This window comes from Hyla sarda, chromosome 3 (assembly GCF_029499605.1).
Source record: "Hyla sarda isolate aHylSar1 chromosome 3, aHylSar1.hap1, whole genome shotgun sequence".
Lineage (NCBI taxonomy): Eukaryota > Metazoa > Chordata > Amphibia > Anura > Hylidae > Hyla > Hyla sarda.
In genome coordinates this window covers 205100988-205120162 of record NC_079191.1, presented here as the reverse complement: position 1 = coordinate 205120162, position 19175 = coordinate 205100988, and the positions used below count along the sequence as shown (strand labels likewise).

Genomic DNA, 19175 nt, shown 5'->3' with positions numbered 1-19175 from the left:
ATATTTACGCATGCGGCGATACCAAATATGTCTAAAAAATATTTTTTAACACTTTTTGGGGGTGAAATAGGGAAAATGGAACAATTTACGTTTTTATTGGGGGAGGGGGTTTTTCACTTTTTTTTACTTTTATTTTTACACTTAAATAGTCCCCATAGGGGACTATTTATAGTAATCATTCGATTGCTAATACTGTTCAGTGCTATGTATGGGACAGGGAAGGCAGATCAGAGCAGAAGATGCCAGAAAGGCAGAAGACGCCAGAAAGGCAGTGAGGGGACCTCCGTCTGCCGTGCTGGATGATCGGATCGCTGCGGGCGAGCCGATCATCCATTTTAATGACCGTGATGCTGCAGATGCAGTGATCAATACAGATCACGGCATCTGCAGCATCACGGACATTAAAATGGGGGTTAATGGCAGACATCCGCGTGATCGCGGATGTCCGCCATTACGGGCGGGGCCCTGGCTGCGATCAGCAGCCGGGACCTGCCACGCATGATCCGGGCATCGCTCCGATGCTCGCGGTTATGCTTAGGATGTAAATGTACGTCCTGGTGCGTTAAATACCACCTCACCAGGACGTACATTTACGTCCTGCGCCATTAAGGGGGTTTAAAGCAATTAAAACCATTATAATATACTAAGAAATAAACACCTAGGATAAACATAAAAAGGGCATACTTTATTAATAGATGTGTATGAAGGAAGTCCCAGTGCACCCTGTAAAGTATTTTTGGTATCTAAAGAGAGTAGTGGACTGAGCCCCTCTCCCAAGGGGAAAAAAAAAACTGTTCACTTTTTAAGAATATTGTTGAGCCTAAATGTTCAAATAAAATAAATATTTTATATTGGTGTTTAAAAAGATATTTGCCTTTAACATTTTCTATGTGCCTTCTTACAGTATATACTCGAGTATAAGCCGAGTTTTTCAGCACGATTCTTCGTGCTGAAAACGCCCCCCTTGGCTTATACTCAAGTGAACTCTCCGCCTGTCAATCCCTTCTCAGTCTTCAACCTGCGGACCTCCATATTTTGCAAAACTACAACTCCCAGCATACCCGGACAGACATCGGCCAACTCCCTCCCCCAATAAAAACATAAATTGTCCCATTTTCCCTATTTCACCCCCCTTTTGTTTTGTACTCACCCCCCCCCCCTCCCTCGGCGGGAAGTTAGGGTGAGCTGGTCCGGGCCATTTATGCTGCAGGATTAGTCGTTTTGGGCTGTCCATTTTCACAGGGGGGGCATCTTCTTCGCGCCCGGCCCCGGACTAGAGACGTTGCCTTGACGACGACGCACAGGGACGTTCATGCGCAACGTCCCTGTGCGTCGTCGTCAAGGCAACATCACTAGTCCGGAGCCGGGCGCAGAGAAGAGGCACCCCCCCCCCCCCACCTGTGAAAATGGACAGCCCGCAACCACTAACCATCCCCACCGGACGGTCCCTGCAGCATAGATGACCCGGACCAGCTCACCCTACATGCAACTAAATTTGTATATTTAAAATTGTCCTCTTCTGACCCCTATAACTTTTTTATTTCTCTGCATACGGGATGTATGAGGGCTAATTTTTTTGCGCTATGATCTGAAGTTTTCATCTGTACCATTTTTGTTTTGATGGGCCTTTTTGATAAATTTTTTTTATACATTTTTACACCATTGACAGTGTGGTTTAATTAATGTTATATTTTTATAGTTTGGACGTTTACGCACGCAACGATACCACATATGTTTATTTTTATTATGTTTTTATATTTTCTATATAGAATTTGGGAAAAGGGGGTGTTAAAAACCTTTAATAAGGAAGGGGTTAATGTGTTTTTTTGTTTTTTACTAAACTACATTTTTTACACTTTATGAGTCCCCTCAGGAGACTTTTAGGAGGAATCCTTAGATTTCTCATACAGATCAATGTGGTTCCATAGAACCATATTGATGTGTGATCTGCCCTCCATTGATAAAGCCTGGTCCTGCCAGGCTTTATCAATGCGAGAGCCGTGACCTGCACAGAAGCAGAGGTAAGCCCTCCTGCTACCTCCACAGAGGGTCGACCGCTGCGGGGGGGGGGGGGGGGGCGATCCACCCCACTGGACCACCAGAGAGCATTTACAGGGTTCTTTAGACGCCACTGTCAACTTTGACAGCGGTGATCTAAAGGGTTAATAGCCGGCCGCGGCGATCGCCGCATGTCAGCTATTAACGCCGGCCCTCAGCTACAAGAATCAGCTGAGGGCCGGCCGGTATGACACAAGCTCGAGTCAGGAGCCCGTGCCATACTCGGTTAATGGCACATGGGCGAGTATACACTTCCATGGTCGTTAACCAGTTAAAATTGGCAAGAAGGCCGGTATTAACACAAACAAACAAACTGAACTTACGTACAGTCACTGTACTGGTGCCTGTGGGATCGCGCTCCGGTTCTCCGCAGAGAACATCTTCCTGTGGTCAACCGATCACACTGTGGCTCAGCTAATCATCAGCTGCAGCGATGTCTTGCCTCGGACGGTGATTGCCCAAGTGGCATTGTGAGGTTTTGGGCACAGGGACCAGGAAGAAGATTAGGTCAAGATAAGGTCGCTCAGCCTATCATCGGGCGAAGTGGACCACTACTGCGACCGGCGATTATCTGAGTCGTAGAGTGACAGACATGTTGACCACAAAAAGCAGAAAGAGGGTCGCTGCAGACGACAGGATCGCAAAACCGGAGGCACCAGGGAAGCGACAATATATTTTTTTTTTTTTATGATGACATTTTAACCCAGAGAACACCTTTAACATATATTGCTTTTGGCTGATGGGTTTGCATATCTTCATTAAGACTGCATCATTTTCCATAATACTATGGAAAGTTGTAAGCAAAATCTTTTTTTTTTATTTAAAAAATCTGTACTATTTCTTATTACATTGAGTATGTTATTTCATATATTATTTCTTATTGTTACTTTTATTAGCCCCTCAAGTGTTTGCACAGTTGTCTGCTAAACTTCAACCCCTTATCCAAGATGTCTGATCGCAGGGTCCCGTTGTCGGGGACCCCCGTGATCTCTCCTGCAGCCCCCCGAGTCATCAGCTCTTCGCAGCTAAGTTTGCTCCGTGGCTGATGACAGGTGCCGGTGGTTCGCGACGTTGTGCCCCTCCCCCTTAATGCAAGTCTATGGGAGGGGGCGTCACGCCCCCTCCCATAGACTTGCATTAAGGGGGTAGGGCATTATGAGGGGGTGGAGCCATGACGTCATGAACCACCCGTCCCTGTATCGTGAGTCATAGGCCATGAAGCAAATGTGGCTCTGGAGAGCTGATGAACTCAGGGGCTGCAGGAGAGATCGTGGGGATCCCCAGCAGCAGGACCCCTGTGATCAGACATCTTATCCCCTATACTTGGTTAGAGGGATAAGATGACTAGGGGTGGAGTACCCCTTTAAGGTGTTGAAGTTTAGCAGACAACTGTGCTCATGTGCAAACACTTAATAAGAAATAAGATATGAAATAACATATTCAATGTAATAAGAAATATTAGAAGCTCAGTTGCACAGTAGAAGCACAGTTGAAATAGTCATTTAAGTTACTGTACACAGACCTTAGCACAAATTTTGTATTTTCTGTCTTGCCGGCTCCTGACTCTCCCGACACGATGATTGATTGGCTCATTTTCAAAACCTTCATGTCTCTGAAGGCTTTATCAGCTGAAACAAAACGTATTGTAATAAGCAGCACTTATATGCTTCAGCAATTCCAACTGACAGAAGTTATTTTCATTAAGTACATTTCTAAGGACAATGGTACAATGGCACTGCGGTTTTATTTTATCCTTACAGACGACATCCAGTGGTAAGAAATTTACCCTCTATCAGCAGGATCCCCGCGATCTCGTGTACGGGTCCCAGACTGAGCTTCTGTGTGTGACATTTCGCACAGCAGTTCAGCTGGTAGAAATACGCCCCCACCATTCATCTCTATGGGAGAGGTGGAGACACCGTGCTCCTGTGCCTCCCCCTTTCTTACAGAGATGAATGGAGGGGCGTTTCGACTTGCTGGCATGGATGGAGCAACACAGAGCCAAGGCCAAACCAGGGCCCCATACAGGAGATTGCAGGGTTCCAAGCGGTCAGACCTCCCGCGATCAGACATTTATCCCTTATCCTGTGGATATAGGATAAATGTCTTAGCACTGGACATTATCTTTAAACTGCCTCTTGCTCAATGACTTCTAGATTCCTTAAAAGGGCACATTGATCAGAGTTATCCTGATGAGACGAACCCTATAAAGTTTAAAGAAAATCTGTCATCAGTGTCACATGCACTAACCTGGTGGTACAGAAAGGTAGTGCAGGTGACACTGACAACGGTACTTACCTTGTCCCGTTCCGTGCTGTCGTTCTTTGGCAATTTTCTTCAGTATCTTCAGCTCCGGGCCCGACTTGGAGCATGGGCGGAGCTTAGTGACTTATCTGCTGGGTCCTGCTGCTAGCAAACAGCAGCAGTGACGTCCCTAAGCACCGCCCATGCTCATAGTCGGCCCTGGAGCTGAAGATACCGAACAATATTGCCAGAGAAAGGACAGCACGAAACAGGGCAAGGTACCGTATATACTCGAGTATAAGCCAAGTTTTTCAGCACAATTTTTCGTGCTGAAAATGCCCCCCTCAGCTTATACTAGAGTGAAAAAAACATAAAATATACTGTTGTGGGGGGGTTGGCTGGGCCATCCATCTTTGCTGCAGGGACCATCCAACTAGTGACGCTGCATTGACGCCGCTGCACAGAGACGTCTGTGGGCAGCAGACGTCTGTGACCTCAGGGGCGTCCCTGCGCACAGACGTCCCAGCAGCGTCACTAGTCTGGGGCCAGCCCGGAGCGGAGAAGAGGGCCTCAGGGTGAAGATGGATGGCCCAGACCGGCTTACCCCCCCCCCCACCGGAATGGGGACGGTCCCTGCAGCTACTGAGCAACAGGACCGAGAGAACTGGGGAGGTGAGTAGACAACGAGGGGGGCCTATATGATGACGGAGGGGGCAGTCTGGATGATGACAGGGAGGATATAGACTGGGGGTGATGATGACAGGGGGGGTCTGGATGATTACAGGGGGGGGGATGATGTATTTACCCCACTAGGCTTATACTCGAGTCAATACGTTTTCCCAGGTTTTGGGGGTGAAAGTAGGGGCCTCGGCTTATATTCGGGTTGGCTAATACTCGAGTATATACGGTAAGTACGTTTGTCTTCAGTGTCACATGCACTACCTGTCTGCACCGACAGGTTAGTGCAGGTGACACTGATTGCAGATATCCTTTAACCAATAATGTTTTAAGAAATCATTTAAGGAAAAAGGAAAAGCTACTTGGGACCACCCAATTGACCTTTTTGCCCCACTGCCAACTCCAGTGTTTCAAAGTAAACCAGAGCTGGTTGTATCAAAAAAGGTTATTTCAGAAGACATTTTCCCTAAATACTTACACAAAATGACCAAATATATCACATAAACATAAAATAAACATTAATAAGAAAAAATAATACATACCTATTGCATATACATGTGGTGGCAAAACTCCCAGTGATCTCCCCATGTACATTTTAATGTAGTCAGATGTATAAAGTTTTGGGACATCAAAATATGGATTTATTGCAATTAAAATGTTGGCCACATAGGTCTGAGAAAAAAAGAAAAAGAAAAGAAAAATCAAAATTTTTATAATAAATATATATATTTTTTATTTAATATTTTATTAAAGGAGCTGTCCAGAGAAATGCTTGTATATTTAGAGTTCAGGGTAATAAACTTGTACTCACCTGCCTGTTGCCAATCCTCTATTGCCCTATTGGAGCAATTCTGCTTCTTGCTCTCCTCCTAACACATAGGAAATGCACACTAAGCCAATTACTGCCCCTAGCGGTGATGACACACCTCAGCCTCCTTATGGGCATTTCCTGTTTTGAAGAACGATTAGGAAGTGCTTGGCAATGGGGGACCAGCATCGGAGAAGGATTGGCAGCAGGTAAGTACAAGTCCTATTCTTTTTCATCCTAACTAGAGCTTTTTTAATTTATTCTCTGGACAACGCCATGAACATCTAAGTTCACAACCTGACAAGCCTTTTTATTACGAATAAAATGAAGGATATGCTTACCTTTTTTTACCTTTAAATGGGCAGCATCACCATAAACTACTTTTAAATTTTTCATAAGCTATATAAAATGAAGCAATTTTGAATTTTTTTTGCTTAAAATATAAAAAAAAAGTGCAAAAATTCAGCTCCCCGAAAAATATTATAGTAAAAGGTCCAAAATTTATTTCAACACGATTAAAATATTTTTAATCATGTTTGAATACATTTTGGACATTTTACTATAATATTTTTTGTGGAGCTGGATTTTTGTACCTATTTCTATCATACCAAGAATGCAACTTTGTTTTCTGGTCCGTGCTTTTGTTTATATTTTTTCAAATTAAATATTTAACTTTTACGGGAAAAACTGTCCTTAAAGTTCTGTCCACTAGGAGTCCCCAAACTATGTAAACTTCTCTTGTCCACCTGTTTCTATGCAATGCTCCTGCACAGTCGGAACACAGGAAGTGGGGGACGGGCTTAGCACTGAGCAGAGAGGCACAGTGTGGGAAAAGGGTGCTCTGCTTTTACTGAGGGGAGAGGCAGAGCAGCTGTGAGCATTGTCTGCCATCTACCTCACAGACAACCCTCCAGCCGTTCTTCATAACTATTGAAAACATGGTAGATGTGGGGGGAGGATAGTTGGAGCAATGTATTATAGCTGCGTGTGCAGCAGTGCTAAGTGTGTGTATGGCTGAGCTGTGTGTGCGCAGCAATGCTGAGTGTGTGTATGGCTGAGCTGTATGTATGCAGCAATGCTGAGTGTGTGTATGGCTGAGCTGTATATGTGCAGCAATGCTCAGTGTGTGTAGGACTCAGCTGTGTGTGTGTGCGAGTGTGTGTGGTGGAGTTGTGTGTATATTAGAGCTGAGTATGTATGGCTGAGCTGTGTGTGTGTAGCAGGCTTCTATATTTCCTTCTCTGTGTAGCTACTTCAGAGGTAAACAGAGAGGAGAGCTGTATGGGGGGGGGGGGGATGAGGCTGATTGGCTGCTGATGTCAATCTGTCAACGAAGAGACAGGAAGTTTACAGCAGTGAGGGCAAGCATCACCAGTGCCTGGGGACACCCACCAAATACAGGAGGATGCCTATGCAGGAGAACAGTGCTTACACTCAAAAGGGAAAACAGACAGATAAAAGGCTGGACATGATCTTTAACAAGTATAGCTGCAGTAGTTTTTTTCGTTTTGTTTTGTTAATGATGACTGGTATGCTTTAGGTATAAATTTAAAATAAACTAGAATTTCACAACTAAAATTCTAATTCAATATGAAAGCCATAAATTATATGAGTATAGAACTATGAATGTAACAATAAACAAATGCAATCTCTATAAAATAACTAACAATTTAAAGGGGTACTCCAGTGGAAATTTTTTTTTTTTTTAAATCAACTGGTGCCAGTAAGTTAAAACAGATTTGTAAATTACTTCTATTAAAAAATCTTTACCCTTCCAGTACTTATTAGCAGCTGTATGCTCTAGAGGAAAGTCTTTTCTTTTTGAATTTTTTTTTGTCTTGTCCACAGTGCTCTCTGCTGACACCCGATTCCCATGTCAGGAACTGTCCAGAGCAGGAGAAAATCCCCATAGCAAACCTATGCTGCTCTGGACAGTTTCTGACATGGAGGTGTCAGCAGAGAGCACTGTGGACAAGACAAAAAAGAAATTCAAAAATAAAAGAATTTCCTCTGTAGCATACAGCTGCTAATAAGTACTGGAAAGGTAAAGATTTTTTTAATAGAAGTAATTTACAAATCTGTTTAACTTTCTGGCACCAGTTCATTAAAAAAAAAAAAATAATAATTTCCACCGGAGTACCCCTTTGAGAACTTCAAACCCAGAATTTCCAAAAATGTAAAGAACAAGTAAAACCGGACCTTAATTAGGCAATTTATTAACCCTGTAGTCAAGAGGTGAAGCAGATGCAAAGAGAAGGGAAGGTAAAACGTGGTCACTAGGTGTCAATTACAATTATTTCTCTTAGGAAACGCTCAGTGTTAAACCTATATTGCAGCTGTCACTGTTTTGGCAGATGGCAAGATTACTTCTGTAATTTGGTCAGAATTAATTAAGCACAATTAGGTAACTTGATAGTAGTATAAAAGATTAAGTCTGTCATCTGAGCCAGGAGGTGTTAAAGGAGACTTTTTGTACGCTTAGAAACAAGGAAGAAGGGAATGAAGCCATCTAAACAAAATACTACATTGGTATACATTTGACACTGGACAGTCACCTTAAAAAAACATTTGACAATTTTATATCAACTTTATTGTTGGCCAACACAACTTTTAAAGACATTAAGGATTTGAATAGGTTGGAAAATTCCATTTTCTGCTCTATGATTACACTAGACTAGATACCAACCTTGAATTATCCAAAATCACAGAGCTCATAGCAGATCCACACATGAACAACATAACACCTAAAAAGTCAAAACAAGTAGACTCTTCGTATGGTGTTTTCTACAGTCAGAAATCAGCACCAGAGAATTCTGATACAAAAAATAACCATCATACATTTCTCTTACCCACAGATGGAATACGTGGCCCTTCTACAAGAGGGACCGGTATTATAGACTCCCTGAATGCTGGACACTTGTCTGTTGTGGAGTAAAGTAAACAAGAGGCAAACAAAAAAAAGGTTGGCAACCTGCCCACAGTTCCTAAACCACACTGTAGTCACCCTGGGCATTCACTTGAAATTACTTGTGGTCAAAAATGGACTTACATATATTTTATCTTTACTGTATCTAACTTTAATGTTGTGAAGAAGGGTAGCTTCATTGAGGTACATCAAGGAACCTGCAACAAGAGAGACAGAGAATTATTAGTTTAATATCAGATTCCTCATTCAATGCCATCCAAGAACCCACATCAAAAATGATACTTAAATGAGGCCTACTCTGTAAAATAAAAGTAGAGTAGGGTCCCACCCCATGCAAACATATATTAAAGAAACTTGGCACTTGTACGCTTGCAACGTGGTGTATTTATTTAACCGCAATCCTATATCAGACAACGTTGCAGTCATAAGAGCCCTTTATCAGATCAGGATTGCTGCAGAGGAACGAGACAATGCAGCCTATAGCCGTGTTATTTGGCATAAAGATACAACCTATAGTCCTTGGTGGCTCTCAGAGACTATGGGTCACATCTTTACGCCAAATAACACGGCTATGGGCCTCATGGTCTCGTTCCTCCGCAGCCATCTTGATCTGATGAAGGTCCCTTATGACTGAAACCTTTTCTAAAAAGGACTGCGGTTAAATAAATACACCACTGATAAAAAGTATGTCATTTTTCAATATCACATAATAACCAAGGTTATTAAGTATGTGCCACGTGCTCACCAGTTGTCAAAGGATATCATGTCTATAGAAAGGCATCATGACACACAATATACTATTTCAGTATATATGTAGCAGGAGAACAGTCACGTTGCAACTTCAGAGAAGTACCATATTTGTAAATTCATAGTATCCAATCAGGAAATAGTGTATCTATGACATAATGTATACACTAGAGATGAGCAAACGTACAGTAAATTCGATTTGTCACGAACTTCTCGGCTGTTGATGACTTTTCCTGCATAAATTAGTTCAGCTTTCAGGAGCTCCGGTGGGCTGGAAAAGGTGGATACAGTCCTAGGAGACTCTTTCCTAGGAATGTTTCCACCTTTTCCAGCCCACCGGAGCACCTGAATGCTGAACTAATTTACGCAGGAAAAGTCATCAACTGCCGAGCCTAGAAGTTCGTAACGAATTGAATTTACTGTAAGTTCGCTCATCTCTAGTATACACTCACAAGTTAAATATATAATCAGCCAACCCACTAGGAGATATATACTTTTAATAAACCATATAGGTATATTTATGGATAGTAGACACCTGATCAATTAGGATACCTTCAATCATAATAGACACACCCATCATTTGAGCATAAGTTGCTCCAGAGAAAGCCAAGAGGATGAACGGAGGAATGGACGAAGGTCTCCAGAAATACCTGTACAGCCCTCCAGCACAAGGAGGATGACAGCTGGAGGAAGCTAACAGAGGTGGCCATTTTGATGGACATTTCAAGATGGATCCACCATGCTGAATGAAGTACTTATGAAGAAATCCCAGCTGGTCAGACAAGATTTATGGACATGCCTACATAACCCTCCTACATTATTTATGCTGAGGACTACCTTTATATGAAGATTTCTTGTTTTATGTTTAAGATTACAAAAAAATTATGTTTTTTATACAAACAAAGAGCTCACTCTCTCCATGGTCAGACCAGGTTATATTTAACAACCACAATGCAATCATACGAGTTCCACATCAATAAGTCCCATGTACCCCAAAATGGTACATATTGTCCTTAAAAATATAAGCCCTTGCATACCTACATTGACTGGAAAAAAAAAAAAAAAAAAAAGTTATGGGTCTAGGAATGCAGAGACACAATCTTTTGGACTATAATTAAGGGCTTCGAAGAGTACAAGGTCTTCTTTTTCTCTTGTTGATGCTATCTGCTTTCTTTCTGATACTTGGGGGAGATTTATCAAAACATATGCAGAGGAAGAGTTGCCAAGTTGCCCATAGCAACCAATCAGCTCGCTTCCTTCATTTTTATCAAGGCCTCTGCAAAATGAAAGAAGCAATTGGATTGGTTGCTACAGGAAACTGGGCAACTTTTCCTTTGCATAGGTTTTGATAAATCTCCCCCCTGGAGTTTTGCCCCCCCCCCCCTTTTTTTTTCTTCCCTTCTTCCCCTTTAGAATGTTATACTTTGGATAATATTCTCACCACATATCATTTGTCTTAGTAGTACATGGTCAGGAGGAATGGTCTCAAAGTGGGTTTATTGATAGGTTAAGTTCGTGTTATGCTCTATTTGCAGTTACCTTTATCCACCTACATCTAAGGTCTTAGAGATTGGACTTGGAGAAAATGGAGCCCTTTTGTGTTCTGGCCTGCAATTGTCATGTTTAGCCCATGTTTAGCCCTACTAGACACACATTTGATTTTGGCAGACAACCCCTTTAAAGAAAGTCTAACATGAGGAAACGACAAATAATTTATCTTTGAAATAAAATATTTAATCTTTTAAAAATTTACTAGAGAAAAAATAAAATAAATAAAAACAAAACTAAAAACAAAACTACAAATCTTAAAATATTACATTTTTCATATTGGTACAGTTACAATACACTGATATTGTTAAAAGAATTTGTGTATTTTTGAGTGAAAAAAATTCTGTCCTTGCAGCTATTGCCTGTGTGTCTCTGTAAGGAGCCCAAATACAGAAAGTGAGGACAGGACAAGGGCTCTGTGCAGTCTTCAGACTTGTCAATCATCCTGCTGTGTGAGTTGGGAGCATGTCACAGAGGCTCACTGCACAGAGCCCTGCCTCGTCCTCAGTGCACAGAGCCCTGCCTCGTCCTCAGTGCACAGAGCCCTGCCTCGTCCTCAGTGCACAGAGCCCTGCCTCGTCCTCAGTGCACAGAGCCCTGCCTCGTCCTCAGTGCACAGAGCCCTGCCTCGTCCTCAGTGTACAGAGCCCTGCCTCGTCCTCAGTGTACAGAGCCCTGCCTCGTCCTCAGTGTACAGAGCCCTGCCTCGTCCTCAGTGTACAGAGCCCTGCCTCGTCCTCAGTGTACAGAGCCCTGCCTCGTCCTCAGTGTACAGAGCCCTGCCTCGTCCTCAGTGTACAGAGCCCTGCCTCGTCCTCAGTGTACAGAGCCCTGCCTCGTCCTCAGTGTACAGAGCCCTGCCTCTCCCTCAGTGTACAGAGCCCTGCCTCTCCCTCAGTGTACAGAGCCCTGCCTCTCCTCAGTGTACAGAGCCCTGCCTCTCCTCAGTGTACAGAGCCCTGCCTCTCCTCAGTGTACAGAGCCCTGCCTCTCCTCAGTGTACAGAGCCCTGCCTCTCCTCAGTTTACAGAGCCCTGCCTCTCCTCAGTGTACACAGCCCTGCCTGTCCTCAGTGTACACAGCCCTGCCTGTCCTCAGTGTACACAGCCCTGCTTGTTCTCAGTGTACACAGCCCTGCTTGTCCTCAGTGTACACAGCCCTGCTTGTCCTCAGTGTACACAGCCCTGCTTGTCCTCAGTGTACACAGCCCTGCTTGTCCTCAGTGTACACAGCCCTGCTTGTCCTCAGTGTACAGAGCTCTGCTTGTCCTCAGTGTACAGAGCCCTGCTTGTCCTCAGTGTACAGAGCCCTGCTTGTCCTCAGTGTACAGAGCCCTGCTTGTCCTCACTGCACAAAGCTATATAGTAAAATATGGGGGGGGGGGGTATTTTTAATAATCTCAATGAGAAATAACTTCTGCAGTGACCTACGTCACATACAGTAGATAGAGGAACAGGAATATGCACAGTATCTGCCTTTTAAATGAAGATACATTATAGTTATAGAGTCACTAGTTATAAAGACCAATTCATTGTTAATAGGTAACTTAACCAGGAAACGTTAAGCAATTTATTCAGCTCATTGGCTTATTAACGTTAAACATCCCCGTCTGCACAAATAATTCTACAAGAATTTACTGCAAATGACTCAGTACAAAAACCCAAACCCTTTACAGGTAATCTTTTAGACACAGAGCCTTAGTAAACCAATGTATTAAAAGACCATGTTGTCATACACTGGCTAAACCAGCTGCTATAGAATAGCTACTTCCTCAACAAAGCACTGAATAAGTGTGAATATACTTGTAAAGTGTAAGTAAAGGAGAAACCATGTATACTTACAGTTGTCTTCCACATGTTTAGAGGTGTCCTCTTCAGCAGGAAAAACCTGATTTATAGCTGCCAAAAATGTCTATGAAAACATAAATGCTCACCGTTAGCATATCTAGTATATATCATATACAAGGCCAAATCACATTAGAACTTTCAACACCATGGGGTCATTAAAGGGGTATTCCAGGAATCAAAAAACAGGCCTTTTTTTCTTTCAAAGACCTCTTGCTGTTTGTCTCCAGGATGGGTGTGGATCTGCAGCTCAGTTCCATTGAAATGAATAGAGCCAAGTTATAATACCCCACCCAAAGGGGAGACAAGGAGGGCGCTATCTTTGAAAGAAAAAAATGCCTGTTTTATTTATTCCTGGAATACTCCTTTAACTGAAGTAATCCCGACAGTTTTTTCTCGTATTTTGAATCCCAATTGTGTTGCACGCTTCGTGCGCCAGAATTTGCAAGCAAAATATCCATCCAATCCAACTCTCCATTTTACTCTGAAAACCCAAAAAAGGGCTGTGGGTGTCAGGAAAAGGGGACGTGACCTCCAAAAAGGGGCATTTTTTTTTTAAAGCAGAATAAATGCAGGGATAGAGTTAGTCAGGGTCAGGGATAGATGGGGAGGGGGGATTAGGGAAAAGTTAGAAGGTGATAGGTACTCTTTAAGGACCAAGCCCATTTTCACCTTAAAAGTGTTCTCCGGTGCATAGATATCTTATCCCCTATCCAAAGGATAGGGGATAAGGTGCCTGATCGCGGGAGTCCCGCCGCTGGGGACCCCCGTGATCTTGTATGCAGCACCCCGTTTATAATCAGTCCCCGAAGCGTGTTCGCTCCGGATCTGATTACCGGCGACCACAGGGCCGACGGCGTGTGACGTCACGCCTCCGCCCCCGTGTGACGTCACGCTCCGCCCCTCAATGCAAGCCTGTGGGAGGGGGCGTGATAGCTGTCACGCCCCCTCCCATAGGCTTGTATTGAGGGGCGGAGTGTGACGTCACATGCCCTCGACCCTGTGGTCGCCGGTAATCAGACCCGGAGCGAACACGCTCCGGGGACTGATTATAAACGGGGTGCCGCGTGCAAGATCACGGGGGTCCCCAGCAGCGGGATTCCCGTGATCAGGCATCTTATCCCCTATCCTTTGGATGGGGGATAAGATGTCTAAGCACCAGAGAACCCCTTTAAGGACCAGAGCGTTTTTTGCAAATCTGACCACTGTTACTTTAAAGGGGTATTCCGGGCAAAAACATCTTATCCCCTATCGAAAGGATAGGGGATAAGATGTCTGATCACAGGGGGCCTGCCGCTGGGACCCCCCGTGATCGCCCTGCAGCAGCCCGCATTCTATTCCTAGCTGCATCTGAAGTTTCGGAAACCTCCAGGCTTTCGAGATTGGGACATGACGTCACGCAACGCCCCCTCCCTTCATGTCTATGGGAGAGGGAGTTGCGTCCGTTACGCCCCCTCCCATAGAAATGAATGGAGGGGGCGTGGCATGACGTCACGTCCCCTTCTCGGACGCCCGGAGGTTTCCAAAACTTCAGACGCAGCTACGCATAGAATGATACACAAGGGATAATTGGAGAAACCCCATTTCTTCTAAGTATGGAAATACCCCATTTGTGGACATCAAGTCCACTGCAGGCGCACTACAATGCTCAGAAGAGAAGGAGCGCCATTGAGCTTTTGGTGAGAGAATTTGATTGGAATAGAAGTGGGAGGCCATGTGCGTTTACAAAGCCCCCCATGTTGCCAGAACAGTGGACCCCCCCCCACATGACCCCATTTTGGAAACTACACCCCTCACAGAATTTAATAAGGAGTGCATTTCCACCCCACTGGCGTTTGACAGATCTTTGGAACAGTGGGCTGTGCAAATGAAAACTTAAATTTTTCATTTTCACAGACCACTGTTCCAAAAATCTGTCGGACACCTGTGGGGTGTAAATGCTCACTGTACCCCTTATTACATTACATGAGGGGTGTAGTTTCCAAAATGGGGTCACATGTGGGGGGGGGGCACTGTTCTGGCACTATAGGGGCCTTCAATTTCGGACACATTCTCTCTCCAAAAGGCCAATGGCACTCCTTCTCTTCTGAGCATTGTAGTTCGCCCTCAGAGCAATTTACATCAACATATTTACTCAGAAGAAATGGGGCTACAAATTTTGTGGGGCTTTTTTTCCTATTCTCCCTTGTGAAAATGGAAAATGGAGGGTAACACCAGCATTTTTTCATTTTCCCATCCAAATTTAACAAAAATTCGTCAAACACCTGTGGGGTGTTAAGGCTCTCTATACCCCTTGTTACGTTGCGTGAGGGGTGCAATTTCCAAAATGGGGTCACATCTGGGTAATGTTTTGCGTTTATGTCAGAACCGCTGTAAAATCAGCCACCCCTGTGCAAATCACCAATTTAGACCTCAAATGTACATGGCATGCTCTAACTCCTGAGTCATGTTGTGCGCCTGCAGAGAACTTTACGCCCACATATGAGGTAGTTATGTACTCAGGAGAAATTGTGTTACAAATTTTGGGGGTCTTTTTTTCCTTTTACCGCTTGTGAAAATTAAATGTATGGGGCAACACAAGCATGTTAGTGTAAAAATTATATTTTTTTTACACTAACATGCTGGTGTAGACCCAAACTTTACCTTTTTTTAAGGGTTAAAGGGAGAAAAAGCCCCCCAAAATTTGTAACGCAATTGTGGCCCTAAACTGTTTCCTTGAAACACGACAGGGCTCCAAAGCGAGAGAGCGCCATGTTTTTAGGGTACATTCACACAGGCGGGGTTTTATAGTGAGTTTCTCGCTGGAAGTTTGAGCTGCGGCAGAAAATTTGCTGCATCTTAAACTTGTAGCAGAAAACTCGCTGTAAACCCTCCCATGTGAATGTACCCTGTACATTCACATGGGGGGAGCCAACCTCCAGCTGTTGCAAAACTACAACTCCCATCATGCACTGGCAGATCATACATGCTGGGAGTTGTAGTTATGCAACAGCTGGAGGCACATTGGTTGTGAAACACTGAGAGTTTGTTACTTAACTCACTGTTTCGCAACCAGTGCGCCTCGAGCTGTTGCAAAACTAGAACTCCCAGCATGTACAATCTCTCAGTGCATGCTGGGAGTTGTATTTTTGCAACAGATGGAAGCACACTGGTTGCGAAAAACTGAGTTAGGATACAAACTCTGTTTCACAACCAATGTGTCTCCAGCTGTTGCAAAACTGCAACAATCAACATGCATTGACAGTCGAAGGGCATGCTGAGAGTTGTAGTCTTGCAACAGCTTGAGGCACACTGCTACAACTCCCAGCATGCCCTTTGGTAGTATGTGCATGTTGGGAGTTGTAGTTATGCAACAGCTGGATGCACACTTTTTCATAGAAAAAATGTGCCTCCAGCTGTTGCATAACTACAACCCCCAGCATGCACAGACTACCAAAGGGCGTGCTGGGAGTTGTAGTTGGAACTCCAGCTGTTGTAAAACTACAAATCCCAGCATGCATTTTGGCTTTGCATGCTGAGAGTTGTTGCTAAGCAGCATCAGGAGGTGAACAGGCCTCACCTCCTGCTGTATCCTGATGCCGGGACCGCTGCCGCTGTTGCCACCGATCCTGCTGCTCCTGTTGCCACCACCGCACCAGAGGGGACCCCAGCCTGACCAGGGAGAGGTAAGAGACCCCCGCCGGCCCCAATCGCCACCCAGCAGGGTCGCGATTGGACCCAAATTCCCACGGGCGTACAGGTACGCCCTTGGTCCTTAAGTACCAGGGACCAAAGGCGTACCTTGGTCCTTAACCCCTTAAGGACGCAGGACGTAAATGTACGTCCTGGTGAGGTGGTACTTAACGCACCAGGACGTACATTTACGTCCTAAGCATAACTGCGGGCATCGGAGCGATGCCCGTGTCATGCGCGGCTGATCCCGGCTGCTGATCGCAGCCAGGGACCCGCCGGCAATGGCCGACGCCCGCGATCTCGCGGGCGTCCGCCATTAACCCCTCAGGTGCCGGGATCAATACAGATCCCGGCATCTGCGGCAGTTCGCGATTTAAATGAACGATCGGATCGCCCGCAGCGCTGCTGCGGGGATCCGATCATTCATAACGCCGCACGGAGGTCCCCTCTCCTTCCTCCGTGCGGCTCCCGGCGTCTCCTGCTCTGGTCTGTGATCGAGCAGACCAGAGCAGGAGATGACCGATAATACTGATCTGTTCTATGTCCTATACATAGAACAGATCAGTATTAGCAATCATGGTATTGCTATGAATAGTCCCCTATGGGGACTATTCAAGTGTAAAAAAAAAAATGTAAAAAAATGTAAAAGTAAAAGTAAAAAAAAAGTGAAAAATCCCCTCCCCCAATAAAAAAGTAAAACGTCCGTTTTTTCCTATTTTACCCCCAAAAAGCGTAAAAAACATTTTTTATAGACATATTTGGTATCGCCGCGTGCGTAAATGTCCGAACTATTAAAATAAAATGTTAATGATCCCGTACCGTGAACGGCGTGAACGAAAAAAAATCAAAAAAGTCCAAAATTCCTACTTTTTTAATACATTTTATAAAAAAAAAAATTATAAAAAATGTATTAAAAGTTTTTTATATGCAAATGTGGTATCAAAAAAAAGTACAGATCATGGCGCAAAAAATGAGCCCCCATACCGCCACTTATACGGAAAAATAAAAAAGTTAGAGGTCATCAAAATAAAGGGATTATAAACGTACTAATTTGGTTAAAAAGTTTGTGATTTTTTTTAAGCGCAACAATAATATAAAAGTATATAATAATGGGTATCATTTTAATCGTATTGACCCTCAGAATAAAGAACACATGTCATTTTTACCATAAATTGTACGGCGTGAAAACGAAACCTTCCAAAATTAGCAAAATTGCGTTTTTCGTTTTAATTTCCCCACAAAAATAGTGTTTTTTGGTTGCGCCATACATTTTATGATATAATGAGTGATGTCATTACAAAGGACAACTGGTCGCGCAAAAAACAAGCCCTCATACTAGTCTGTGGATGAAAATATAAAAGAGTTATGATTTTTAGAAGGCGAGGAGGAAAAAATGAAAACGTAAAAATGTAATTGTCTGAGTCCTTAAGGCCAAAACGGGCTGAGTCCTTAAGGGGTTAAGGGGTAATCTGGTGGAAAACTATTTTTATTTTTATTTTTATTTTTTTTTATTCAACTGGTGCCAGAAAGTTACACAGATTTGTAAATTACTTCTATTAAAAAATCTTAATCCTTCTAGTATTTATCAGCTGCTGTATACTACAGAGGAAGTTCTATTCTTTTTTAATTTCTTTTCTGTCTGACCACAGTGCTCCCTGCTGACACCACTGTCTAAGTCAGGAACTGTCCAGAGCGGGAGCAAATCCCCATAGCAAACCTATCCTGTTCCAGACAGTTCCTGACATGCACAGAGGTGTCAGAAGAGAGAACTGTGGTCAGACAGAAAATAAATTCAAAAAGAAAAGAACTTCCTCTGTAGCATACAGCAGTTGATAAGTACTGAAAGGATTAAGATTTACAAATCTGGTTAATTTTTTTACACCAGTTGATTTAAAAAAAAAAATGTTTTCCACCAGAGTACCCCTTTAAGTGCCACATTTGGCATGTCTCTTAACTTGCCTTTACCTTCCAGCCCCTCCTTGACTGATGTTAAGAGCCCTGTACATCAGTTGAAGAGCGACTTGGAGGTGACTGTGAACAAGGTGATGTGCCAGGTGTGACCCCTGAGTAGCTGTGCCACACCTCCTTGACTGAAAAATAAAAATGCTATTTTAAAAGTTTGGCAACCCCCATGTCACCAGGAAAGATACAGTTTGGTTTTATACCCTTACGGCTATCCAACGGTGTCTGCAGCTTTTAGCAGCAAATAGAGCTGACAGATTCTCTTTAAGGCTAAGTTTCCACTTTGTTTTTTCTGGCAGTTTTTGGAAAACCGCCACTGCAGTTTTTTAGACAAAGTCAGAAGTGGATCAATAAGGGAGAAGAAGTGTAAGGCCTTTCTTTATATGTCCCATTCCTTTTGAATACACTTCTGGCTTTGGCTCAAAAACTGCAGTGGCAGTTTTCCAAAGAAACTGTGAGAAAAAAAAAACCAAGTGGAAACTTAGCCTAAGGGTAACCTATACAACAGCCTAGTGCTGGCCATCCCAGTCATAAGCCAAGCCCAGCTTACTTTTACTTAATGCTGACTTTATGCTGATTTTAGGAGGCCTTGTGCATAAATAGGGGTGCTTACAAGACAAAAGCTTTATTGGCATTATCTTTGAGTCATAAATGTTAAGAGCAATGTAATCTATAAAAGCTGTGCATT

General features: G+C 43.7%; 1 protein-coding gene across 3 annotated transcripts in view; it reads right to left on the bottom strand.

The window, feature by feature from the left end:
• The window catches only part of MYO6 (myosin VI), a 261541-nt gene that overhangs the window by 179551 nt on the left and 62815 nt on the right, over positions 1 to 19175 (bottom strand). For all 3 annotated transcript variants that reach the window (XR_008891253.1, XM_056565911.1, XM_056565913.1), the window contains exons 3-6: positions 12851 to 12920; positions 8838 to 8911; positions 5523 to 5652; positions 3581 to 3686 (exon numbers count right to left, since the gene is read on the bottom strand). Coding sequence is in view for 2 of the 3 variants with exons in the window: in XM_056565911.1 (XP_056421886.1) it covers positions 3581 to 3686; positions 5523 to 5652; positions 8838 to 8911; positions 12851 to 12920 (380 nt within the window). In the remaining variant the exon portion in view is untranslated. The remainder of the gene's footprint in view (positions 1 to 3580; positions 3687 to 5522; positions 5653 to 8837; positions 8912 to 12850; positions 12921 to 19175) is intronic.